The sequence below is a fragment of the Sinocyclocheilus rhinocerous genome, unplaced genomic scaffold, assembly GCF_001515625.1.
Source record: "Sinocyclocheilus rhinocerous isolate Xijiao unplaced genomic scaffold, SAMN03320098_v1.1 scaffold381, whole genome shotgun sequence".
Classification (NCBI taxonomy): domain Eukaryota; kingdom Metazoa; phylum Chordata; class Actinopteri; order Cypriniformes; family Cyprinidae; genus Sinocyclocheilus; species Sinocyclocheilus rhinocerous.
In genome coordinates, this window is record NW_015640044.1 from 95,466 (window position 1) to 116,795 (window position 21,330).

The 21,330-nt window shown below is 37.0% G+C and overlaps 2 protein-coding genes across 3 annotated transcripts in view; both read left to right on the forward strand.

Moving 5' to 3' along the window:
• Nucleotides 1-1,167, forward strand: part of LOC107752362 (39S ribosomal protein L1, mitochondrial-like) — a 17,603-nt gene extending 16,436 nt beyond the window's left edge. For both annotated transcript variants that reach the window (XM_016568312.1, XM_016568311.1), the window contains one exon: nt 464-1,167. In XM_016568312.1, the coding sequence (XP_016423798.1) occupies nt 464-561 (98 nt within the window). In that variant the 3' untranslated portion in view covers nt 562-1,167. The remainder of the gene's footprint in view (nt 1-463) is intronic.
• A 622-nt stretch (nt 1,168-1,789) lies between these two features.
• LOC107752371 (extracellular matrix protein FRAS1-like) overlaps nt 1,790-21,330 on the forward strand; it is a 131,559-nt gene continuing 112,018 nt past the window's right edge. Inside the window, exons 1-2 of the mRNA XM_016568328.1 lie at nt 1,790-2,217; nt 3,211-3,242. Of these exons, the coding sequence (XP_016423814.1) occupies nt 2,151-2,217; nt 3,211-3,242 (99 nt within the window). The 5' untranslated portion in view covers nt 1,790-2,150. The remainder of the gene's footprint in view (nt 2,218-3,210; nt 3,243-21,330) is intronic.

Sequence of the window (21,330 nt, forward strand, 5' to 3'; positions counted from 1 at the left end):
TTTGTTTTTTCTCATTGTGATGGATGAGTAAGGGCATTTGGCCTTTGTTTTCCCTCCTATTTATATTCCTGTGAAACAGGAAGCCATGGCTGGATAATTTCATGTTCATAATCACCCTGGTATGCTCAAAATTGTAAATATGAATGGGAATATACTTCACAGATATTTTACTCATAAGAATTTCTAGGGGTACCAATAATTGTGTCCAACGTGTATTTGAGAAAAACATTTATTTCATAATGAGATTTTCCCCCATTTTCAATTGTTTTAGTTCAATGAAAGGTTAGATATTTGTGATTAAAAAAAAAATAAAAGATCAAAATGATTAATAATTCTGACCACGACTGTATTAGCATGTCCATGTTCTCTAAAAGCAGATTTAACATTGGCTGTTAGGTGGAAGTACCTTTTTATATTCTTTGACTTGAATAAAATGTATTGTGTCTTTGCCTTTTTCTTCCAGGTCCTTTTATTGAGCGAGCAATTGTCTGCAGTAGGCCAAGTGAGGGTTTGCAAATTAAAATCGAAGAATTATTACCACGGGAAGAGAAAAAGGCATGACATTTTTGCTTTGTATATATTTGCATTGTACAAAACATTTAGACTGTAATAAAATAGTCTAACTGTGTGATTTTATTCTGAAGTCAGTTTATACAGTAGCATGCTTTAGGTATGGAAGCAACACGGTTAATGGCCCATTGTGGTCAATAAGGATGCCCTGTTGCAAAGGATTTCAGCCCACATTAAGCATCATAATGGAGATCAATTTGTGATGGTATGGAATGCCAAAAACTAATTGCATATGGTTACAAATGTTGCCTTAACACTATTACCCCTGTATCTACACTATTTACATTTACAGTTATGCATTTAGCATAACCAATTTGTCCAAACCAATTTATAAAAGAAGAACAAAACCAGTTCATCAAAGAGCCAACGATATTCATAATATACAATGCCAGGTTTAGAAAACTAGATTTGGAAACAAGCTAGAGAAGATGATAAATGAAGAGAAGAATACGTTTTTCAGTGTGAAAATGCATTGTGTGGCTGAGGCCTTCTGTCTTTCTATCTTTTTTTCTTGCCCTGTCATCACCTACCTATAACAGCAGGTGGCAGTAGAAACTCACTTTTTATAAACTAATTTAAGCTCAGATTGTATGGCAATGCAGTACGTTTTGTCTTCATTTTCGTCTTTTTCAAAATATCCTTGTTAAGGTCAAAGAAGAACAAAGACAGGTTTGCTACAATAGCTATGTATGTAAATATTTAAGTATTTAATTACAAGAAGCATTGGTATCTTAGGAAGAGAACAATCATGATTTTATAGAAATGCTTACTGTATGTGAAGAGATTTTTAAAACAACATTTGAAAATATAGCATGGTTTAAAAGGTCTGAATTTATTTAAGTTTAAGGTTTTTCTGTTTTTGTCCTTGAATGAGCACCGAGCAAGGATCGGATTGCGCTGCTGCACGTGACCCAGGAATCTTTGACCTTTGACTGTTTTAAGTAGTCTCTAAATAATTTTTAAATAATAATTGAAGTGCACGCACAACGTTGTAGAAATATAATTTGCATGATTCCTCCAAGTTTGGAATGCATTTTTAAACAAAAAATGCAATAACCTAAAGAAATCGCAAGAACGTTAGTTTGGCTCGTCATAGCGTTCACAGAGGACTACCTCAAAATCTAATACCCGTCCAAACTTTGATGGCCACAGGTTTTGTTCCCACAGTGGTAGAGGGGGAGGAGGGGCTCCTCAACTCGTGAATGCAGCTGCTCGTGTCTCCAATAACTCACTTTAAAGAGCGGCTCGTACTCTCAGTGGCTGTTAGTGCGTGTTCCTCTGTAATTAGTCGTGTTCAAGTTGTCTTTGCAATGGCCCTGTACTTTTAAGAGGAAGGATTTTCGTGTGGGAACCGCTCTCTCTGAGGAAGTTTCGCTGGAGAGCGCACTGGACTGTATCTGCTCGGAGTCGGACTGGATGCTTCCCAGTAACGATACCGACCGTCAGCTAGACTTCAAGCTCAGGCGCTGGTGATTGATTTGAGTCCGCAGGAGAGCAGCGATGATAAGCACTAATTCACATTCAAGTTAAAGCCATTGTATTTCTGAGCATTTTGGATTAACACAGTTTCTAAAGTGAATATGGGTCCTGTTTGGATCCTTCTAACCGTTTTAATTGGATACAGCACTAGCTTGCCCGGAGCACAAGGTTGGTGTTTCTTTTATCGTTATTTTTCTGAATTAATTGGTAAATATGTTGCCTAATATAGATACAACTCGCAGATAAGTGCGCATGTTTTTTTTTTTCAACTGTTAGTTGCAATAAAATAGATTTACAAATCTGCATAAATCAGTTTGTAGGTACGCGTAGAAATATGAGATAAAAAGCAATGCGCAATAGAGAGTCCTATAATATTAAATAACTGTATGACTATGATGTCTCAGACTAGTCCTGTTGTTTATGAAACGGCGCCCGCATCCCGTAGCTATCTGTTATCTTGATCTTCCCACATCAGCTTGATACATTTGCATAAATTCGCTATAACTCACTAGCTAGTGGTTATTATTATAAGTAGTTTGACAGTAAACATCATTGCCATTGTTTCTAAAGATATGTATTTCCTGAGGGAAGCATGCTTTCTTTGAGAAGTAAAACTTCATCATACATCATAACACAGTTAACTTCATCTTCACAAGAGTTTCTGGACCATGTTTTCACGATTACCTGCTTGCTATCTAATGCAGTTTTTATAGTCTTAAATGCGTTTGTTTTCTGATTTGTTTGTCTGGTTTTTAAATTATCTTTAAATAATACTGTTTAGCTGCATAAAAATGTACTTAAACAGTTAAGGGTCTTTCAGTCATTTTTCCATTTTGTATTTGTGTTAACATGGTAAATTATTGTCAAACCTCTAAAACCGAGCAAGATTATAACATGCTGACATCCTTTTCTCTTTACAGCCTTTGAGGGTCAACCGTTAAATTTCATTAATGAACCTTGTGACAATCTTTTGTGTTCTTTCACATTGGGCAACAACAAGGGCATTTATGAATGTCCAAGACATTGCCGAACACATGATTGCCATGACTGTGACATTTGTCCACAAGTAGCCTAGTCATGAACTTGTCAATTAGCCTGCAAGTGAAAGCTGATGTATTGATCCTTTTCCACTCTTGTTCACCTCATTTTCTTCATCCACAGGTGCATGTGTCCATCAAGGCTCATTGTTTGCGGTACGTATCCATTCCTCTTCTTATTTTCATTTCCTTTTAATCTGGTTAATGTACTTGTGTTGAGATCTGGGGATTTAACCAATAATCCTGGCCCATTTATGCAAGACATTGTGTTGTTAATTATTTAGAGGCCCATTATCAGCACTGGCATCGAAAGGATTCACCTGATATCAGTCAGAATAGGTCTCACAGTCACTACAGATGTATTTGAGGAGAAGTGCCTTATAAATAATGAACTTGTGCTGACTTTGTGAATGGTAAAGAGGATGAGATGGTCTAGAATCAGGGGTTCTTCTCAACTCTGGCCCTCAAGGTCCACTGTCCTGCAGAGTTTAGCTCCAACCCTAATCAAACACACCTGAACAAACTAATCAAGGTCTTCAGGATTGCTAGAAAGTTACTGGCAGTTGAGTTTGATCAAGGTTGGAGGTAAACTCTGCAGGAACGTGGATCTCGAGGGCCAGCCAGAGTTGAGAACCCCTGGTCTAGATTATGTATCTTGAGAAATGGAAAGAAACCTTATATTCAGGTGTCTCTTCTACAGCTCAGTGCAAATTGCAAGGCAACTCTCAGATTCCCATGCGTTTTGTGGTTGTGAATGATGAGACTGGCCTTTTGTTGTTCCTTCTGCAGAACTAATGGTTTGGATGTTAACGTGTGTAATTTTGAAATTCATCCATGATTACTTGCAGGAATAGTGACATTGTAAGTGCACAGAAACACTTTCTTGTAGAACACAACCTTCATGGAACTGTGGTGCACAACAGGTTTCCTTCGTGGTTTAATGGAGAGTAATGACACATCTCTGTCGCTGCTATTGTGTAATGACAGTAATTAAAAGTAGTGTAAACACAGCAGCAGGATTTCTTCCTTCACTCCTTGAGAACTGGGAATGGAAGTGAATGGTATGTGTGCATTGTTCCCTATAACATGGCTCCTCATGGGATTCAAGAGGCTTTGTGGGGAAAAGGGGGAGAGGGTTGGGAAGACAGTCATGGACAGGTGGAGACATGCTGGAGGGAGTCAGGAAGAGGCTCTTTGGAGTTCAAAAGAAAAGTCAGCCAAAACACCTGGACAAGGAGCCATAGAGTCCTGATATGGAAAAAGAGAGGATTTAAGTAGTAATTATGACTCCAAACTCTTTTCAGAAGTTGTTAGCAAAATCAAAGCACTAGTTAAGATAACAAGTGAATGGTTAAACCCAGTCAAAACTGGGTATACAAAATGTTTTGGTTTCTTGGTGTATTAGAAATATTGGTAAGACTTTCTATGAAGCCCGTATTTATACTACATTATAAGAGTATTCTTAAGGCATTATAATGAATGCATAATGTATTATAAAAAAACTTATAATATGTTATAATATATCATCTCATGAGTAATTATTTAAAAATAATTATAATTATTTTATATTATAATTAAAATAAAACAGTTTTAATGCATTATAATATTGACTTATTTGTGGTTATAGCCTTTAAGATTATGATTTATAATACACAATGAACACAATGCATCAACTTAACTAACAATGGATTATATTTCCCATAGATATAATGTATTAGAACTCTCATATCTTGCCATTGTTAACTTGTTACTTTTACTTAAAGCAGACAAAGACCACTTATAAATAATAACAACATCAATAATAATAAAAATAAAAAATTATATTTTTTCTTATAAGATAAGATCAGATATCTGATCAGATGAATGTGTAATATGGCACATTTATTTTTAACTATACTTATTGCAATATCAGTAAGATAGTAAGATACTGTAAAGATCTTAAATAATGTCAAGATATGAGACTTATAATCCATTATAAATTAAGTGGATTTAACATGGTGTTTATTGGGTGTTATAAATAATCATAAAAGTTATAACCACAAATAAGTAAGTTTTATGAAGTATTATAATTGTTGTTATAATTATCTATGAGATGAAACAACATATTATAAGTTTTATAATGCATTATGCATTCATTATAATGCCTTAAGAATACCCTTGTAATGTGTTATAAAAATGGGCTTCATAGGAAGTGATACAGAAATATTCATAAGAGATTTAATTCTGTAATACAGCTTTCTTCAGATTGCTAATTATGTGTTTTGTGTTAACTTTTTAACCCTTTGTTTGATGACAATGAAGGAAAGTGAAGGTACACATTACCGTTTAAAAGTATGGGGTCAGTATAACTTTTGTTCGGAAGAATTACATTTATTCAGCAAGGTTGCTTTAAATTTATCAAAAGTTACTGGAAAGACATGTATAATGTTACAAAAGATTTCTATTACAAATCAGTGCTGTTCCTTTGAATCCTGAATTTTTTTTAGCACGGTTTCCACAAGAATGTTAAGTAGCACAACTTTTTACAACTTTGATAATAATAAGAAATGCTTCTTGAGAACCAAGTCAGCATATTAGGATGATTTCTGAAGAATCATGTGACACTAAACACTGGAGTAATGACTGATAAAAAATTAAGCGTTGCTAACACAGGAATAAATTACATTTTAAAATATATTCAAACAGAAAACTGTTATTTTCATGTTGTAATAATATTTCACAAAATTACAGTTTTATCTGTATTTTTGATAAAAAATAAATGCAGCCTTGGTGAGCACAAGAGACTTTTTTTTAATAACATAAAACTTTATTGGGCCCAAATATTGTTATGGTGGCAGAAACTAACCATTTGTTGTGTGTAACAGTGACATGAAGTTGAACATGTTTATGTAATTATTGTTGTGTGACATTAGGTTGAACATGTAAATGTAATTTGAAGAGCCTGTGGAGAGTTATTTGGCAGGTGGTCTAAAGTTTTTCTATCATTATTTATGACTCTACTACTTCAGCCTTCAGCGTTTTGAAAACAGAGTGTTGAATACAACTGAACTAAAACAGTAGATGATATGACAGATGCGGGGACTTCTCAAGAGTGTTAATTTCGTCTTAGCAGACACTAGTAGACAACAGCAGTTTGTGCGTTTCTGCTGTGAAGAGGCCTTGCAATGAATACTGTATAATGATTAATGAGAGCCAGTGCAATAGCGCTCACCCTTTCCATTCAGCAGCACATTCTGAAATAAGGTACAACACCACATCTAAACATATCACTCGTGCCCTGGGGCTCAAATTCCTTGCATTGCAAGTAGTCTGCCTCTAAGCAATCGAAATGTAGGGCAACTCAAGAATAGAATCGACTGAACAGAGAAATGGCACAAATTTTGCTTGTTTGATTGGGTTTAAAAGAAAATATTTAACATAGCTACAATTTATCTGGAGAGCAAATAGAAAGTAATGGGAGGGAAATAAATTTTAACATTGAACAATTTGGTAATTAACTACAGTCTCTGCAAGATAGATGGTTAAAAATATTTGAATATTTGCCTTAGTTATCTTGTTTAGGGATTTTATTTTGTCAGTTAACCTCCAAATAAATGTAATAATGTGTGGAAGGAATACAGTATTACTACAATTAAGATGGATTAGTTAGTAGGGTGAGCGTCGCTAGTAATTGATGTTCATTCTGGTGCTTTCATGCCACCCACAATGTCTTTCAGTACGATAGTCATGATCTTCAGAGGATAAAGCCCTGGGCTTCATGACCTCAAGGCGCATGGGGGTCCTCCCCATTTTAAACCTCATTAGGTTGTTTTTCTAATGTTCACAGACCATCTTTACTTTTACAGCTGGTCATTTAATACTTGGCCTGTTTTATAATTTCTCAATGCACCTGTAACTGAAGTTGAACCCTAATCCTGCAGATTTGTACATGGAAACATGCATGAAACACTTCATAGAACTGATATTCTCTGTTGCTAGTAGTCACAAACCTTTTTATTTACTGTTGGATTTTATTTCTACAGTTATCGTTTGTGGTGAGCAGAGCCTGTCTATTCATGCTCTGTTAATGAATGAGGTATTCCTTATGCTTTCCTGGTGTAAGTTACTTCACACTTTAATGTGTAATCCTGCAGTCCTTTAGGCACCAAATTGGCTTTGACCCCTTTCTGGCCCACTGAACACATACGATTTTGCCCCACTGATTGAGCTAAACGGCAATATGACAAATCAATTGGGTAAAGAGCATGCAGGGATGTTTGAAAAGTGGTTTAGCAGTCTTTAAATTCCTGGATCCAGGATTTCCTGGATGCTTAAACTGAGAACCGATTTTGAATGGCTCTTCAAGCGTGCACACAGATACTTGCTTAAAAGCAAATACCCTGCTTGACTGATAGACAAACATTCCAAACAGGCTGAACTGTCTGAAACCTCCGCAAACAGCTAGTTCTGGCTTGACCATTTCTGAGTTGTTTGTCTGGAGGTCATCGCCTTTTGTTCCTCAGTTCATTCCGAGTGATTATCTTACAGCTCTAAGTTGAAGCGTGTTTGCATCTTGTCTAACGCTGTGGACAGATTGCTAGTTTTAAATGGTGTGCATTCTTAAACATAACCTCACAGGAACAACTAGCTTTTGTCTAATGTTTATGTTATTAATGTGGTGGTGAACTGTTTTACCCCGGGGCGCCTTTAGCCCCGTTGTACCCTATATATCATAAAGTGGGTTGCGGTTTGATGACCATGGGAAAATGTGGGTCCCATGGCCAAACCAGTTGAGAAGCACTGATTTAAAGGGATGGTTCGCCCAAAAATTAAAAATCTGTCATCATTTACTCACCTTCATGCTGTTCTGAACCTGAACATAAAAGAAGATATTTTTTAAGAATGTTGGGAACCAAACGGTTTTGGTGCCCATTGACTTTTATTGTATGGACAAAACTCTGAGACATTCTTCATACAGGTGAGGGTGAGTAAATGTTGACAGAATGCTCATTTTTGGATGTACTATCCCTTTAAGATTTGCCAGGTAGGAGAGGTGAAAGCTGAGCACCATTCAGAATTGAACTGAGAATGTCTTTTCCTGGATTTAAGTTGAATTTCAATTGAGGTAGAAAACTTGAAGAATTTCAATTGTTTTGAATGTAAGGAGGAAGAATTGATTCAAGCTAATTTTTAAGTAGAAAATTAAAGTTTATTAAATGTTTAATCAATGTTTAAATATTTATAGGGTAGGGAGAAAGAAGGATGGATGCATAGATAGATAGATAGATGTTTTGCTGGGTCGAATAAGCAAATGTTTATAAGGGTTCCATATTTGACTTGGTTTTCCTCAGATTATAATTTTACTCTAACTAGGGGTTCAGTGTTGTATAAGATGTCGTGAGAAATGAACACTAGAAGATAACTCCTGAGTTCGGCTACCTGTCGCTCTCCCTTAAGTGCATCTACTGGCAGAAGTCAAATCACTGGCAGTCAGAATAATTCATGTTCAGACATGATTCATTCTGACATTTAGGATTCAACACTTCATGCACTACAGTTTCATCCCCTGCTGATCCACCACAGACTGGAGCTTTCGGGAATGGAAGACTACTGTTGTGCAGGATGAACTGACAGGCCTCGTTTCAAAGGTCAACCTAAAGTTGAATTGCTCGTAAAGTCTTTAATATTAAGATGAGAATCTTTGCTGAAAGTGTCACGTCAGAGATTCAGCATCTCCTTGTGGTTATCTGCACATCTGTGACTTCACCTTTGCTATTGTTTCCGTTGTGTTTTTGAACATGGGTCCCTCTGTGAATTCCATGGAGACAAGCGGAGGTGAAGCAACAGAGGTGGGGAAAGATGGTAGCCTGAGGAAAGACAGCCAGACGGGGCCTGTCTCTGGCTCCAGCCTTCTCCCCCCTCAAATGCCTAATTTTGGATCTTGCTCATGTTCTCCTGTTCAGTGGCAAAACAAAGGCTTCACGGTGTGTCCTGCCACACAAGACGTCGGGACTGAGTTTGCACTTGTTTTGCTGGAAAACGAGATCTTCATCAAATCTACAGGTCTTGGCGAAAGTCCCAACTGATAACAAGGGAGCTAACATCAAGCCTCAGCCAAGGAAACTATCTTCCAATTCCATGTTCTTTAGCAGCGTTGGATAATGAACTTAACTAGAGGCAAGCCCCTGGCAGGATCATGCAACAAAATGAGTAGTTTTTATAATCCGCATCAATTCAATCCAGGCTGACGTTTATGAGAGTAATTTAGGCATGATTTGTGATCAAATTAAGGTGCGTGATCCTTATCTTGATTGTGTCTTGGAATATTATTACAAAGCTCCTTTTCAAAGTGATGAATGGAAACTCCTGAGATGTTTTGCTGGTTTAAAGGGAACTCTGATGTCTGTTGTGGAAATATTAATCCACCTCATGAATGCCCCCTTATCACCGGTGCCATTTTAAATGGTGGGGAATTAGAAAACAAACACATGGCAGACTCTTGCAATGCTCAATAGTCAAACTTGAACTACTTTAATAGCAGGACTCTTCTTTAAATTAAAGACATCCCAAATCACTGCTAACATATGCACTGCAATCAAAAGATAAAACATCTCCGAGCCAATCATTTACACAGTTTAGTGTCGTTCAAATGAACTTTTTAGTGTGTTTTGGTAAAAACATTGAGCGGATGCATAATTGTGTATATGTATTATGTGTTGTATTGTGTAAATACTGTGTAATAATGTTTTTCAGTGCTAATCTGGAAAGGTGGTTTAGTAGCGTTTAAGAAGTACAGCTGATACTTGAAACTGAGAAATTAAATTCTTCAGAGCTTTTGAATTGGTTGCACTAACCTGTGATGTTTCTTGAGCATCTGAAGCATTTTAAGAGGGTCCATTGTCTATGGTTTTTTGTTTGTCTTTTGTGTTAGCTTTGTGTGGGCTATATGTTCCTTTTTTAAGAAGCTATTCATAATGCACATTTCTGAAATTGGATGCAAGAAACTTTGTTTGTCTTGTGTTTCTCAATGATTAACGTGCGCTGCCATTCAGAAGTTCCCTTATGCTCACCCAGGCATTTATTTGAATAACAATATACAGTAGTAAAACAGAATTATTGTGAAGAATTACAATTTAAGTAACTGTTTTCTATTTTTTTATGGAATCTGTGATACTTTTTCTCGATTCTTTGATAAATAGAATGTTCAAAAGAACAGCATTTATTTAAAGGGGTCATCGGATGCCCATTTTCCACAAGTTGATATGATTCTTTAGGGTCTTAATGAAAAGTCTGTAACATAGTTTGGTTAAAATTTCTCAATGGTAGTGTTTTTTTACCGTCAAAAACAGCTCTTTTCAGAGCAAGCCGTTTTGTAGCATTTTCCTTTAAATGTTAATGAGCTCTCCTGGCCCCGCCCCTCTCTTCCGAGCTGCTCTCAGAGAGACTGTTTACTTTAGCCGCATTCATCGTGAAACTTGCTAATTAGCACATTATTAGGAAAGGCGATTTGCAAAGATTCATTAAAAAACCTTATACTCACGTCTTCTGTAGGTGAAACTGGATCACAAATGATTCACGCGAACGTAGACGCATTTAGGTAGATCAGGGGCGCATTCCATTCAAAAACAAATATAATCCACCGCCTCTTCAGCAGCTTAGATGTCGGGAGTAAATGACGACTGCTATGTTCATTATTACATCCAACAACAGAACACCTCAATCGCTTAAGAGTAATTCTTGTCTACATCTGCTCCGGCCGTGAAACAATGGCGGACTGATGACAGCTCACTCAGGGCGGGTCTAAGGTAAGACACCAGTCCAGTCTGTGCTGAAACGCCACTGTCAATCAAACTATCGTGGGAGGGGCCTGTTTTTGTGACGTCACACAGACAGGCATCTGAGATCGGCTCGATTTGAGAAAGGGGTAAAGATTTTAGTAGATTAAAAAAAAAACACTGGGGGGATTTTTGTCATTATAGGGTGGTTGTGTACACACACTGCCAACACACATTTAAGTTCAAACAACTTGTAAAAGTGCATGTAGCATTTGATGACCCCTTTAAAAATAGAAAGCTTTTGTAACTTTTGTAGCTTTTGATACACTTGTATAGAACAGTAGTCTATAGCACAAGTGTATATCACAAATTATTATTATTTTTTTTACATTTAAATTTTCCACATTTTATCTGCTAGACCACCTCCCCCATCGTAAAGACCCCAGGGTGTTTCTGTAAGAGTTGGATGAGAATTAAAAAGATGTGGGGGTTCAGATCAACACAATGGAGTAGGTGGTTAAGTGAGTGTCTAAAGATTAGTGACCTTTACACCATGGACCTTCTCGTAAGCAACTCTAGTGTGGGGGTCAAACTTTGACAGGAAGTGTGTAAAGGGTGACTATCTATGTACTGCAGCAGAGGAACAGGTTTGAACTCATTAGTGAAGTATTCGGTCTCATTCTCTTTGTTGTGGTTTTGTAAACTGCCTTAGGCTCACTTACCAGTTAATTGAATGCAAGTATTTAATAACCATCTTTTTATATTAAGATTCCTCCGGTTTTCTTTTGTCATTAAACTTTTCAAAGATTAGGAAATGATATGCTCAGCTACACAAGCTGTCTTTAAAAAAATGAAAGGAGATCAAAGCTTGTCCTCAGCTGAACTAGTTGTGCCTATCTTGGATTAAAGTTAGAGGGTCTTTTTTAGCAGCCAGCCGCCCAGTAAGCCCTGAAGCCCCTGCTTCTCAGTGGTGTGTAGATGCTACAAACAAACCCGTGGGTGTGTTAATAGAAAGCAATTGCATCTGTTTGGGGTCGTACTGCCCATGCCTTCCCTTTGGACACAGGCATACTTTATCTTGTCTGCTGGAAATAGCAGACGGCCTCCAACTCCTTTCTTATGTGGAACCGAGTCAGCAAAGTGTGCTTACATTTGTGGCAGGCAGGCGAGGTAAACAAGCCCCTCCGATTGTTCACCGCCCTCCACACACAGAGATCTAGAGAAACCATTAATCTCATCAGTTCAAAGCTGCCCTCACCCGCAAGCTCAGTTCAACAGCCAAACCCACTGGGGCTGTGTTTTCCCCACAGTTTTCACACTTCCAGTAGGATAGATGAAGATGGACAGGTTGGAATTGTTTACACCTGGTATTAATGTCTCAGGTGATCCGATCACAGGTGGCCAGCCAAGACAGATTGCACTAATGCCAGGCATAAACAGCAGTGCGTTATTGGTCGTTAAAGGGGTCATATGATACGATTTCAAGTTTTCCTTTCTCTTTGGAGTGTTACAAGCTGTTCGCGCATAGATAAGATCCCTAAAGTTGCAAAGACTAAAGTCTCAGCTTTTTTTATTGTCTGTTAAACGTGACTATTTCTAGTTGGCCAAATTATTGTCAAGCACATATGACAATTCTGTGAGGAAAAAAAAAAAAAATTTTTTTTTAATCTGTGGCACACAGGTATTTTGTTTCTCATATTTGTTAATAAAAGTTGATATTTAACTCAACTTTATTTTAAGCTACTTTTTTTTTAAGTTGGCCAAAGGGATGTTATTACTTAACATTTAAAAAATTATTGTGGGATAGTAAAGAAACCGTTTTCCAGCATCTTTTGCGTATTCAAACCCTTTCCAACAATGACTGAGAGATGAGAACAATGATCAAGAATGAAACACAATGCATGATGTGTAAATTTTTCTTATTTTGTATAAAGATCATATTTTTTTTAATTTGCTACATAAATGCTTACAGGTTTCCCAGAAGACAAAATAATAACTGATGAAACTAGAGGACAATAAACATACATTGCCGACAATATTTGGTTTATCTGTGTTCTTCAAGCCATCCCGCGTTCATCTTATTATTTTCATAATAATAAAGTAAATCTATAATCCATTGCTAATCGACATATCCTTTATCACATAGAATATATTTTCTGCCTCATTCTGTGATAAGAAGCCACATCAGATCAGAAAATGAAGTTATTTCAAACACTCGAATGATGTGGAGTAATATGTTATTAAATGTTCATTAACAAAGTGGTTTATAAACGCTTCTCATTGAGTTTGGGAGGATGTTTGGCGCATTTTCCTTTTTCAGATGCACAGCATGTTATAAGCGACTCACACTCACAGTGCTTGCAGAGATGAACAGCATTTGCTACTGATGCTGTGCATATATGTATTTCATTAAAAATCGCAACCTTTGCGATTCAATAATCACATCAAGCTAAATTGCGATTTCGGTTTGATTTTTGATTAATCGTTCAGCCCTATAAAAAAGTAACCCTGTATAAACATTTCAGTTTGCTTAACAAAGCAATACACAATTTAAAGGGGTCATATGACGTTGCTAAAAAGAACATTATTTTGTGTATTTGGTGTAATGCAATGTGTTTATGCAGTTTAAGGTTCAAAAAACACATTATTTTCCACATAATGTACATTATTGTTCAACCCTCTACAAAGGCAATCTGTATGCTAATCTGCATACATTTATGAATTCATTTTTGTTCTCTGTGTTTTGGTCTTCTGTCCACACTGAGACAGCGTTTTTGTTCTGCAAAAATTGAGCTTTTTGAAGACATGAATTAGACACATTTAAAAACGGCGTTTTTGCATTGTAATATGGACTGTGAAAACGGAGGCATTCAAAAATGAAGATGCATGTTTAGTCATGTGACGCATATTGTACCGATAGATACCTGTTTATATCAGTATTGTGCCTGTTATGTGCTATTCGCTTTCACACTGTTTTTAAAGTTATGTTTCTTTGTACACTCTTCTTATCAAAATCCTGCAAAGATGACAGAAATTTACTTGCAATCGCTGTCCTGTGGCAAAACATGAGGGCATTTGCAATTTACAGCAAACATATAATGGCGATTGAGTGCGACCTGGACGCATCAGTGAATAGTGAGATATTTTGCTAAATAAAATGATACTGCAAGAAGAATAGCTTGAGAACTTTATAATGTTTGTATCATCTCAGTCAGCTTTTATGGAGTTTTACAAATACGCAGTAAGGTGAATTTAGCATTTTCCAAAGTTTTAGTGTGGATGAAAAAGCACTAGTGTGGACAGCGAGCTTTTTGAAACGAAAACGGCATTTTCAATTGTATCCAGATTAATGTAGACGTAGCCTAAGAAAGTTATGCATCACTATTATGTTATGCTAATGCTCAACTTAAAATGCAAGCTTATTGAACTTGGACCCACAAATAAAAACATTATTTTTGAGTTTATTTCTATGTTATAAGACCTTTAAGAGACTGATAAGACCTGATACAACAGTTTTTTTTCCAAAAGTCGCATACTCAAAAAAAAGTCCTCAAGCTGGTTGCCTCAAGTTTTTTCAACTGCTGAATTTTTTCTACTAACAAGTGTCTCGAACATGTCTCCTTTGAAAAATTGTGACTTTTTTTTGTCAAGGTTCCTTATGTAATCATAATCATAAAAGATTTTGTTAAGGCTGATGAGTTGTCTAGTAGTTCAGGCAACTCACTCAAATAGTCATGCAAGAATCATTCTCTATCCTTTGATATTCTCTTTCTCTGTGGCACAGCGCTCTCCTGATGGCTCTGTGTTGAAAGGAATGCTCTTGTTCTTTGTGTCGCCTCTCTTTACTCTCCGGTCGAGGGCTGGCTAATGGCCAGTCTCTGTGCTACGGGATGATTTGCAGGTAGACAGCGCTGTGAGACTGCTAGTGCTCAATTTCTTTGCGTTCCCTGTGGTTAACCCATGGCTGTCTTTGTCTCACCACCTGTCTTTACCTCTTTTTCTCTCCTGTCATCCGTTTTAACATCAAACGAATGCTACACTTAGCCGCTCTCTGTTCAGGTGTCATGACAGTTATTGTTAGTGGTGCAAAACACCTGGATAGAGTCTGCTGTGAGTCTTAATGGGGAAAACTGTAATTTGCAGTGGAAAGATTATGAAAAAAAGAGAGGTACGGAAGGGGAGGGCAATCCTTCAAGGTATTTTCAGAGGCAAGTGCTGATCTGTCATTAGCTTTGACTGTTTTGTCATTTCACAGGCGTGTGGGTGAAAATTACCATTTGCGAGATCGACGTGGTACAAAGGTCTGAGAATGTTATGGGAAATGTAATTCATCTATAGAAGATTTGCTTTTCAGTTATTTCACTTGCTGAAGGGCTTCATAGAGTATTTCAAATCGTATTTTAGGGGTTATGGACGGGGACCAAAAAATCAAAACCTTGCTAGACTCAGATTTTCACTTTGATATACTCGTTTGCTCTGTGCTGAAGGGGTGTTTGAAGTAAAATGTTGCTGAAATGATCAATGCAGTGAAAGCATTCAAGCTTTCTCTGCAGTAATTGGTGGAGAACAAGGCTTGAGCGTGAGGGGCCTCTGACAGAGACGTGAATAAATACTCTGAGCTCTTTTCTCATTGGGAAGAGTTTGACAACACATTTACTTTGATAAGCTGGATCCAGGTGTGATGCAGGTGTGTCATTCCTTTCAAATACTTTCATGGAGCAGCTCAATGAGTCATGTCATGCATATATAAGTTTTTTTTTTTTTTTAAGAATTTAATACTTTTATCCAGCAAGGCCACTAAATGTCAATAAAGACAGTTATAAAGTTATAGAAGATTTCAATTTATGTATAAAGAACTTTATTATGTGTATCACAATTTTCCACAAAATATTAAGCAGCCCAACTGTTTGTAACATACAGTAGATAACAATAAGAAATGTTTCTTGAGCACCAGATCAGCATATTAATGATTTTATTGTGACACTGAAGACTGGAGTAATGGGTGCTAAAAAATTCAGCTTTGCCATTATAGGAATAAATTATATTTACAAAATATATTAAAATAGTTATTATATATAGTTAATAGTTAAAAAAGTTATTTTAATTTGTAATAAGTCTTCACAATTACTGTTTTTACTGTATTTTTGGTCAAATGAATGCAAGGTGAGCAAAAGAGACTTACTTAAGAAAACTTACTTTTGTGGTGAACATTTTAATGCAGTTCATTCACAACTTAGGTAATTATGATGTTTTACACTGCTGTGGCGCTGTAGATGAAGCAGCTATGGTGCAAAATGGTGCTGGAAACACTGATATGCCTAATTTCAATTTGAATTTAACTTGACCTCAAAATGTCTTATTTAGTGTCTCTTTTTCTGGGTTTACATAAGAAATACTCCTCCTTCATGGTCAAGCAGTAGTTCAGAACCTAAATTGGGTTTAAGAACCTGACAGACATTCCACTCCCTGCCCTCAAGTCATACCATAACAAAGCCAAATTAATGAGCACCAGAGGTACTCAAGATAAGCCATAAACAAAAGCCTGCTCTTTTTGTCCCCCCAGAGGTAAGATTTAACATTTGGTACCCAATTTTTCTTTACTACTGTTGCATGGAAAGGGAGTGATAATGAGTGAGCAGAGCTTTCACCCACCCCCTACGTCATCTTCCATTTGTGTGTGAGGATTACAAAGGCCCTGCTTACACCTAGTATTAAAATGCGTTTTTGTTGATAGACAGAAGGGGTGGGGGGTGGGGGAATAGAAGATTGACCTTTGAGAGGGACGTGTTGCTGTTTTTCCATTTATTCCAGAATGGGTCAGGAGGTGGACAGGTGTAAGCTGTCGAGGGGCATGTTTTATTGAGCAGACTCCCTCTGGAATATAAGTGTTTTACCGCATTGACTGACACTTGTTTAGAGAGATAGTAATACTTTAACAGACAGATAATTATCCACTGCAGTGCTAAATATGTAGACTTAACCTAAATCCACCAGGAGGAAAGAGTACTTACTAGGGCTGCACAATTAATCGAATTTCTAATCGCGATTACAATTATGGATGCCACAATTACGTAATCGTTCAAAGCGGCAATTAATCGTTCAAAGTCCACTCATGTTATTCTGCACGCTTAAGATGCGTTTTTCCTTTCTACATGTTATCTTAAGGGTTTTTCCATTGTTTTAGTTTTAGTTTTAGTATAACATTATAATACATTCATATTTTGACTTTTTTGTAATTTAAAGAAGAAACCAATTCGATGTATAGTTGACATTTGAGGCTTAATACTATAGAAAAGCACTAAAGGTTTTTCAGTTAGAGTGTTTTCAGCTTGTTTATTTTCATATAAAAATACGGCATGCAGTTGCATCAAACAATGGTATAAACATCATTCAATGTAAATTGTGATAATTGTAATTAATAATCGCAATTACAATTTCAAGGGAATAATCGACAATTATGATTTTTTTTGTCATAATCGTGCAGCCCTAGTACTTACTGTAAGTACTGACTAGTCTAATACTAAATCATGCAGCATTCACTTGCTTTATGAGTTGACGTAATTCTATCAGCCATGAGTTCTCTTGCCCTGTTAGTGATTTAGATTTTGTATTATAGGGTCCTGAAGTCACACTGAAGAGTAGTCATGTACACCAATGGAATGAAATAGATAATCACCCCAGATCCTTAACCACTGTACTGTCTCTTTTTATGTGCTATTTCTTTTTGAATAACCATTTTGACATCAGAAATACCACCATGGCATGATGAGAGTCATGGTCAATCAGAGGCTTAGTCAAGGTTTAACAACCAGACACGTTCCACTCCCTGCCCTAGAGTCATGCCATGACAAAGCCATATTAATGAGCACCAGAGGCGTTCAAGTTAAGCTATAAAAGCCTCCTCTTTTGACCCCCGCTAAAGAAAGACAAGACAATGCTTGGTAACCAGTGTTGTTTTCCAACTGAACAATGGGAAAGGTAGACACATCAGAACTTCCACCATCCCTCTACTTCAGCCTGTGTGATGGTTGTGTAGAGGATCACTGAAAAACACCTGTTGAGTGTCCCACGTGGAGAAAGTGTAGTGTAGCATATCACTATTTATTACTTTACGAGTCCATTCTTTCTGTTGAGATGTTTTGTGATGAACATGGGATGGCACTTTAGATGTGTGCAATACAAGACTGGTGCCTCCAGGCAGAGGAGGTAAAAGAGGTTGTAAGACAACAGTTTCTTTTCACATCCTTTGCTTTTCGGGGTTAGGTCCAGGTCAGCACATTGTTTTGTATCAGTTTTGTTATTCTGATGAGGTGTGTTGTAACTTGAACAAGCACTTAACTTAAAATGTATTGTTCTCCTAAAAAAAAAAGTGAACTCCAACATGGATCAGAGAGCAAAACAGTGAATCACAGCATGAAAAAAAAAGTTTAAATAACTAGTTCTGTCCCATGTGGCGATATGTACATGAATGTAATTTTTTTATTCTCTTTTATTCTGTGTGTGTGTATTTTTATGTGTGTGTGTGTATATAGTATAATACACGATAACTATATATAAATACAATTAAATAATAAAATGCAAATATCAGTTAGATTTACATTATATGAAAAATATACACACACATCTATTTGACAATTCCATTCAAATTTAAGTGGATGCATCATTTATACCTATTAGGATCACAATAAATGTTTGTAAAGAAGACAACTGTCAAAGTTAAATGCTCATTCTGCTAGGGGAACACATTTTAAAAGGCCAAAACTCTAACCTTGTGATTTGCATTGCCTTTTTAATAAGACCCTGCAGTGTCTACGAGATGTCATGGCATATCCATTACCATCATTGCTACAAGTGCCCTGTTCTTATCTTTTTAAAGAGCGCATCCTCCAAATTAGTCAAATGTGGTGGACCAGGTCACTTTTTGTTGCCTCCATTCAGATTATTTAAATAGGGATGTGGGTGCCAGAGATGAGGGGTCCCAGGGGGCAGAAAGGGGTAAAGGCTTTTGTCACTATAGACTTGCTATGCGCCCCACAAAGAGATGGCAAGGCTGAGTTATGTGCGAAATCCTGCTACAGCGGGCCGACTTACCGTGAATGTGTCCATTGTTAGAAACCCCTCACTGTGTTCTAAAGGAACTGATCTTGTTCCAAAACCTGCACCTCCATCCTCACGATCCATCCTGCTTGTCTTCCAAGTATTTGTGCTTTCTTCCCTTTCGTCGAGGTTCAAAGAGTTAGGGCATTCTCAGATGTGTTAGCCAGGCATGTATGCCAGAGACCCATTACTTGTGTCTTCAAGGTCTGTCCATAAAACCCAAGTCAACATCTTGATCTCCAGGACTTAATGTGAGGAAAATCGTAAAAGTTTTGGTCTACCATCGGCTCTGTCCCTATTTTTGACTTGGCTTTGATCTCATTTGTTGCACTGAGAAGGCGCCATGCTTTCTCTGAATGGCTCCCTAATGAAAAGTGTTTCCAAGCGCTATTTCAATCAATTGCATGATGCTTGTAATATATAGAGTCAGGCAGTTTTTCTTACTATGAAGATTGATTTGTAGCAATTGCACGTACTGCCCTTGCTCAATCTTCACAACAACATATATATAAAAACTGTTAGTTATCTCATAAAGGAGATGGATATTCAGAATCAAGAGTTTTGTTTTCAGTTCTCCTTTTGTCCTGGTGTGTTCACCTAAAAAGACACATTCCCTTCCTTCAGTGTGACACAGGGTTTTATACATTTTATACACTTTTAGATATTTTATACATATACCTGCATACATTTTGTCTAAAAAAAAAAATATATATATAGTTTTTTTGTTAACCACATATGTTTTTGAATGGACTCTGATCATAGTCCTGGTTGTCTTTGCGAGATTCAGACTGGATTCAACCTAAAAATATATATTTTTTACTCGCTAGTGATCACCATGCATTTTCCTTGCAATGAAAAAGCAGTTTGACTTTTTGTTCCTTGGGGAAATATGGAGTTTTTTCAAAGTTGCTTTTAAAATCTATTTGGCTCAAGGGGCACAAGTTTCATTTTTTGGGCCTATTCCATTACTCAAGTAGAATGCAGTTATAGTCCACTGTATTTGGTCACAGTCCTAAAACTCCCCAAATCATATACAAAAACACTAGCAGGGTTTTTTTCTAACTATAGTGCTGTGCTTTGTTGTGTTACCAGTGGATTGCTGTGCTCTTTTGTGTGCCTTGGCTGGGTAAGATGCCTGGAGTTCTCTTGAGGGCAGCCACTTATCCTGCTATGTGTGTCCACGGACTTGCCCAACGTGCAACACATGCTAGGTAGCAGCAGTGCTAGTGCTGACACTTGGCGCCACGCTTCACTGCCGTCCTCTGGTATTTTTTCACTTGAACGCTACAAAAAGATCACAGGATGTCTCTGGAAATGCACAACAACAGAACAACTTGAGATTGCCTCATAACAGCGCACTTTCAAAGTGTGGGACTTGTCAGTTTTTATTCAGATTGTGATTTCCATCCTCATATTTTTTTAATGCACATTTGGAATATGCTGGATGGAAACACCAAGATGTGAATTACATTTTCAAAATGCACAAAAAAAACATGTCCGCTTGCTTGAGGTGGATAAATGTTTTATTTGTTAAGAATACACTTGAAAAAAGAGACACAGTAGCTTCCCTAATGGTTAAACCTCAATTTCTTGTTCTATTTTGGGCCAGTTTCCCTGGAAATGGTGATGGAAACACTATTTTATTTTATTTTTTGTGTGCAAATTGTGATTTTTTTTTTTTTTACAACCCATGCTCATTATTAAAAACTTGCCTGCGGCAATGTTTCTGTGTTCTATGTTGCCTCTTGCATGTTGAAATATCTAGTGAGTGACCAGGTGAGCTACCAAGCAAGTTTACTACATCAGAAAAGCCATAGGCCTACATATGGAGCTGATTATGCGATGCAAATGTCAAAATGTATTAGTTCACAAATCATTCACTAAAGTAAAAAAGTATTTTCTAGGGCTGACCTCGACTAAGGATTTTTCTGGTCGACTAGTAGTCGTTCATTTTAAGCATTAGTCGACTAATCGCACGTTTATTAATAAACCATTTAAATCATTATAATGAGCCTTTAATTGCCTACATAGCCTAATAAGCGCTCAAGCACACGCATAAAGCTTGCCACAGCGCACCGGCAGAAGCTATGATTATGAATGTGTCAGGGAAAAACAGTAAGGAGACAGCATTAACATTTTAATAAATTGATAAACTAGTGTTTTTTTTGTTTTCGGCTCAGGCGATGAAGTCGGCGACACTGACTCGTCATCTCCACAATAGTGGATGCGCCTGTATGAATGTTTCATATGGATCACATAATCTGAGAATATTGGTTTTCCATTTGAATTGGTTAATTTGAACGTAGACATTTCACTCTCTATAGATACAGCTATATTTTTTTACAGCTATATTTTTAATGTCTGTAAGGCAAAGATATACACAGAGTTTCGCG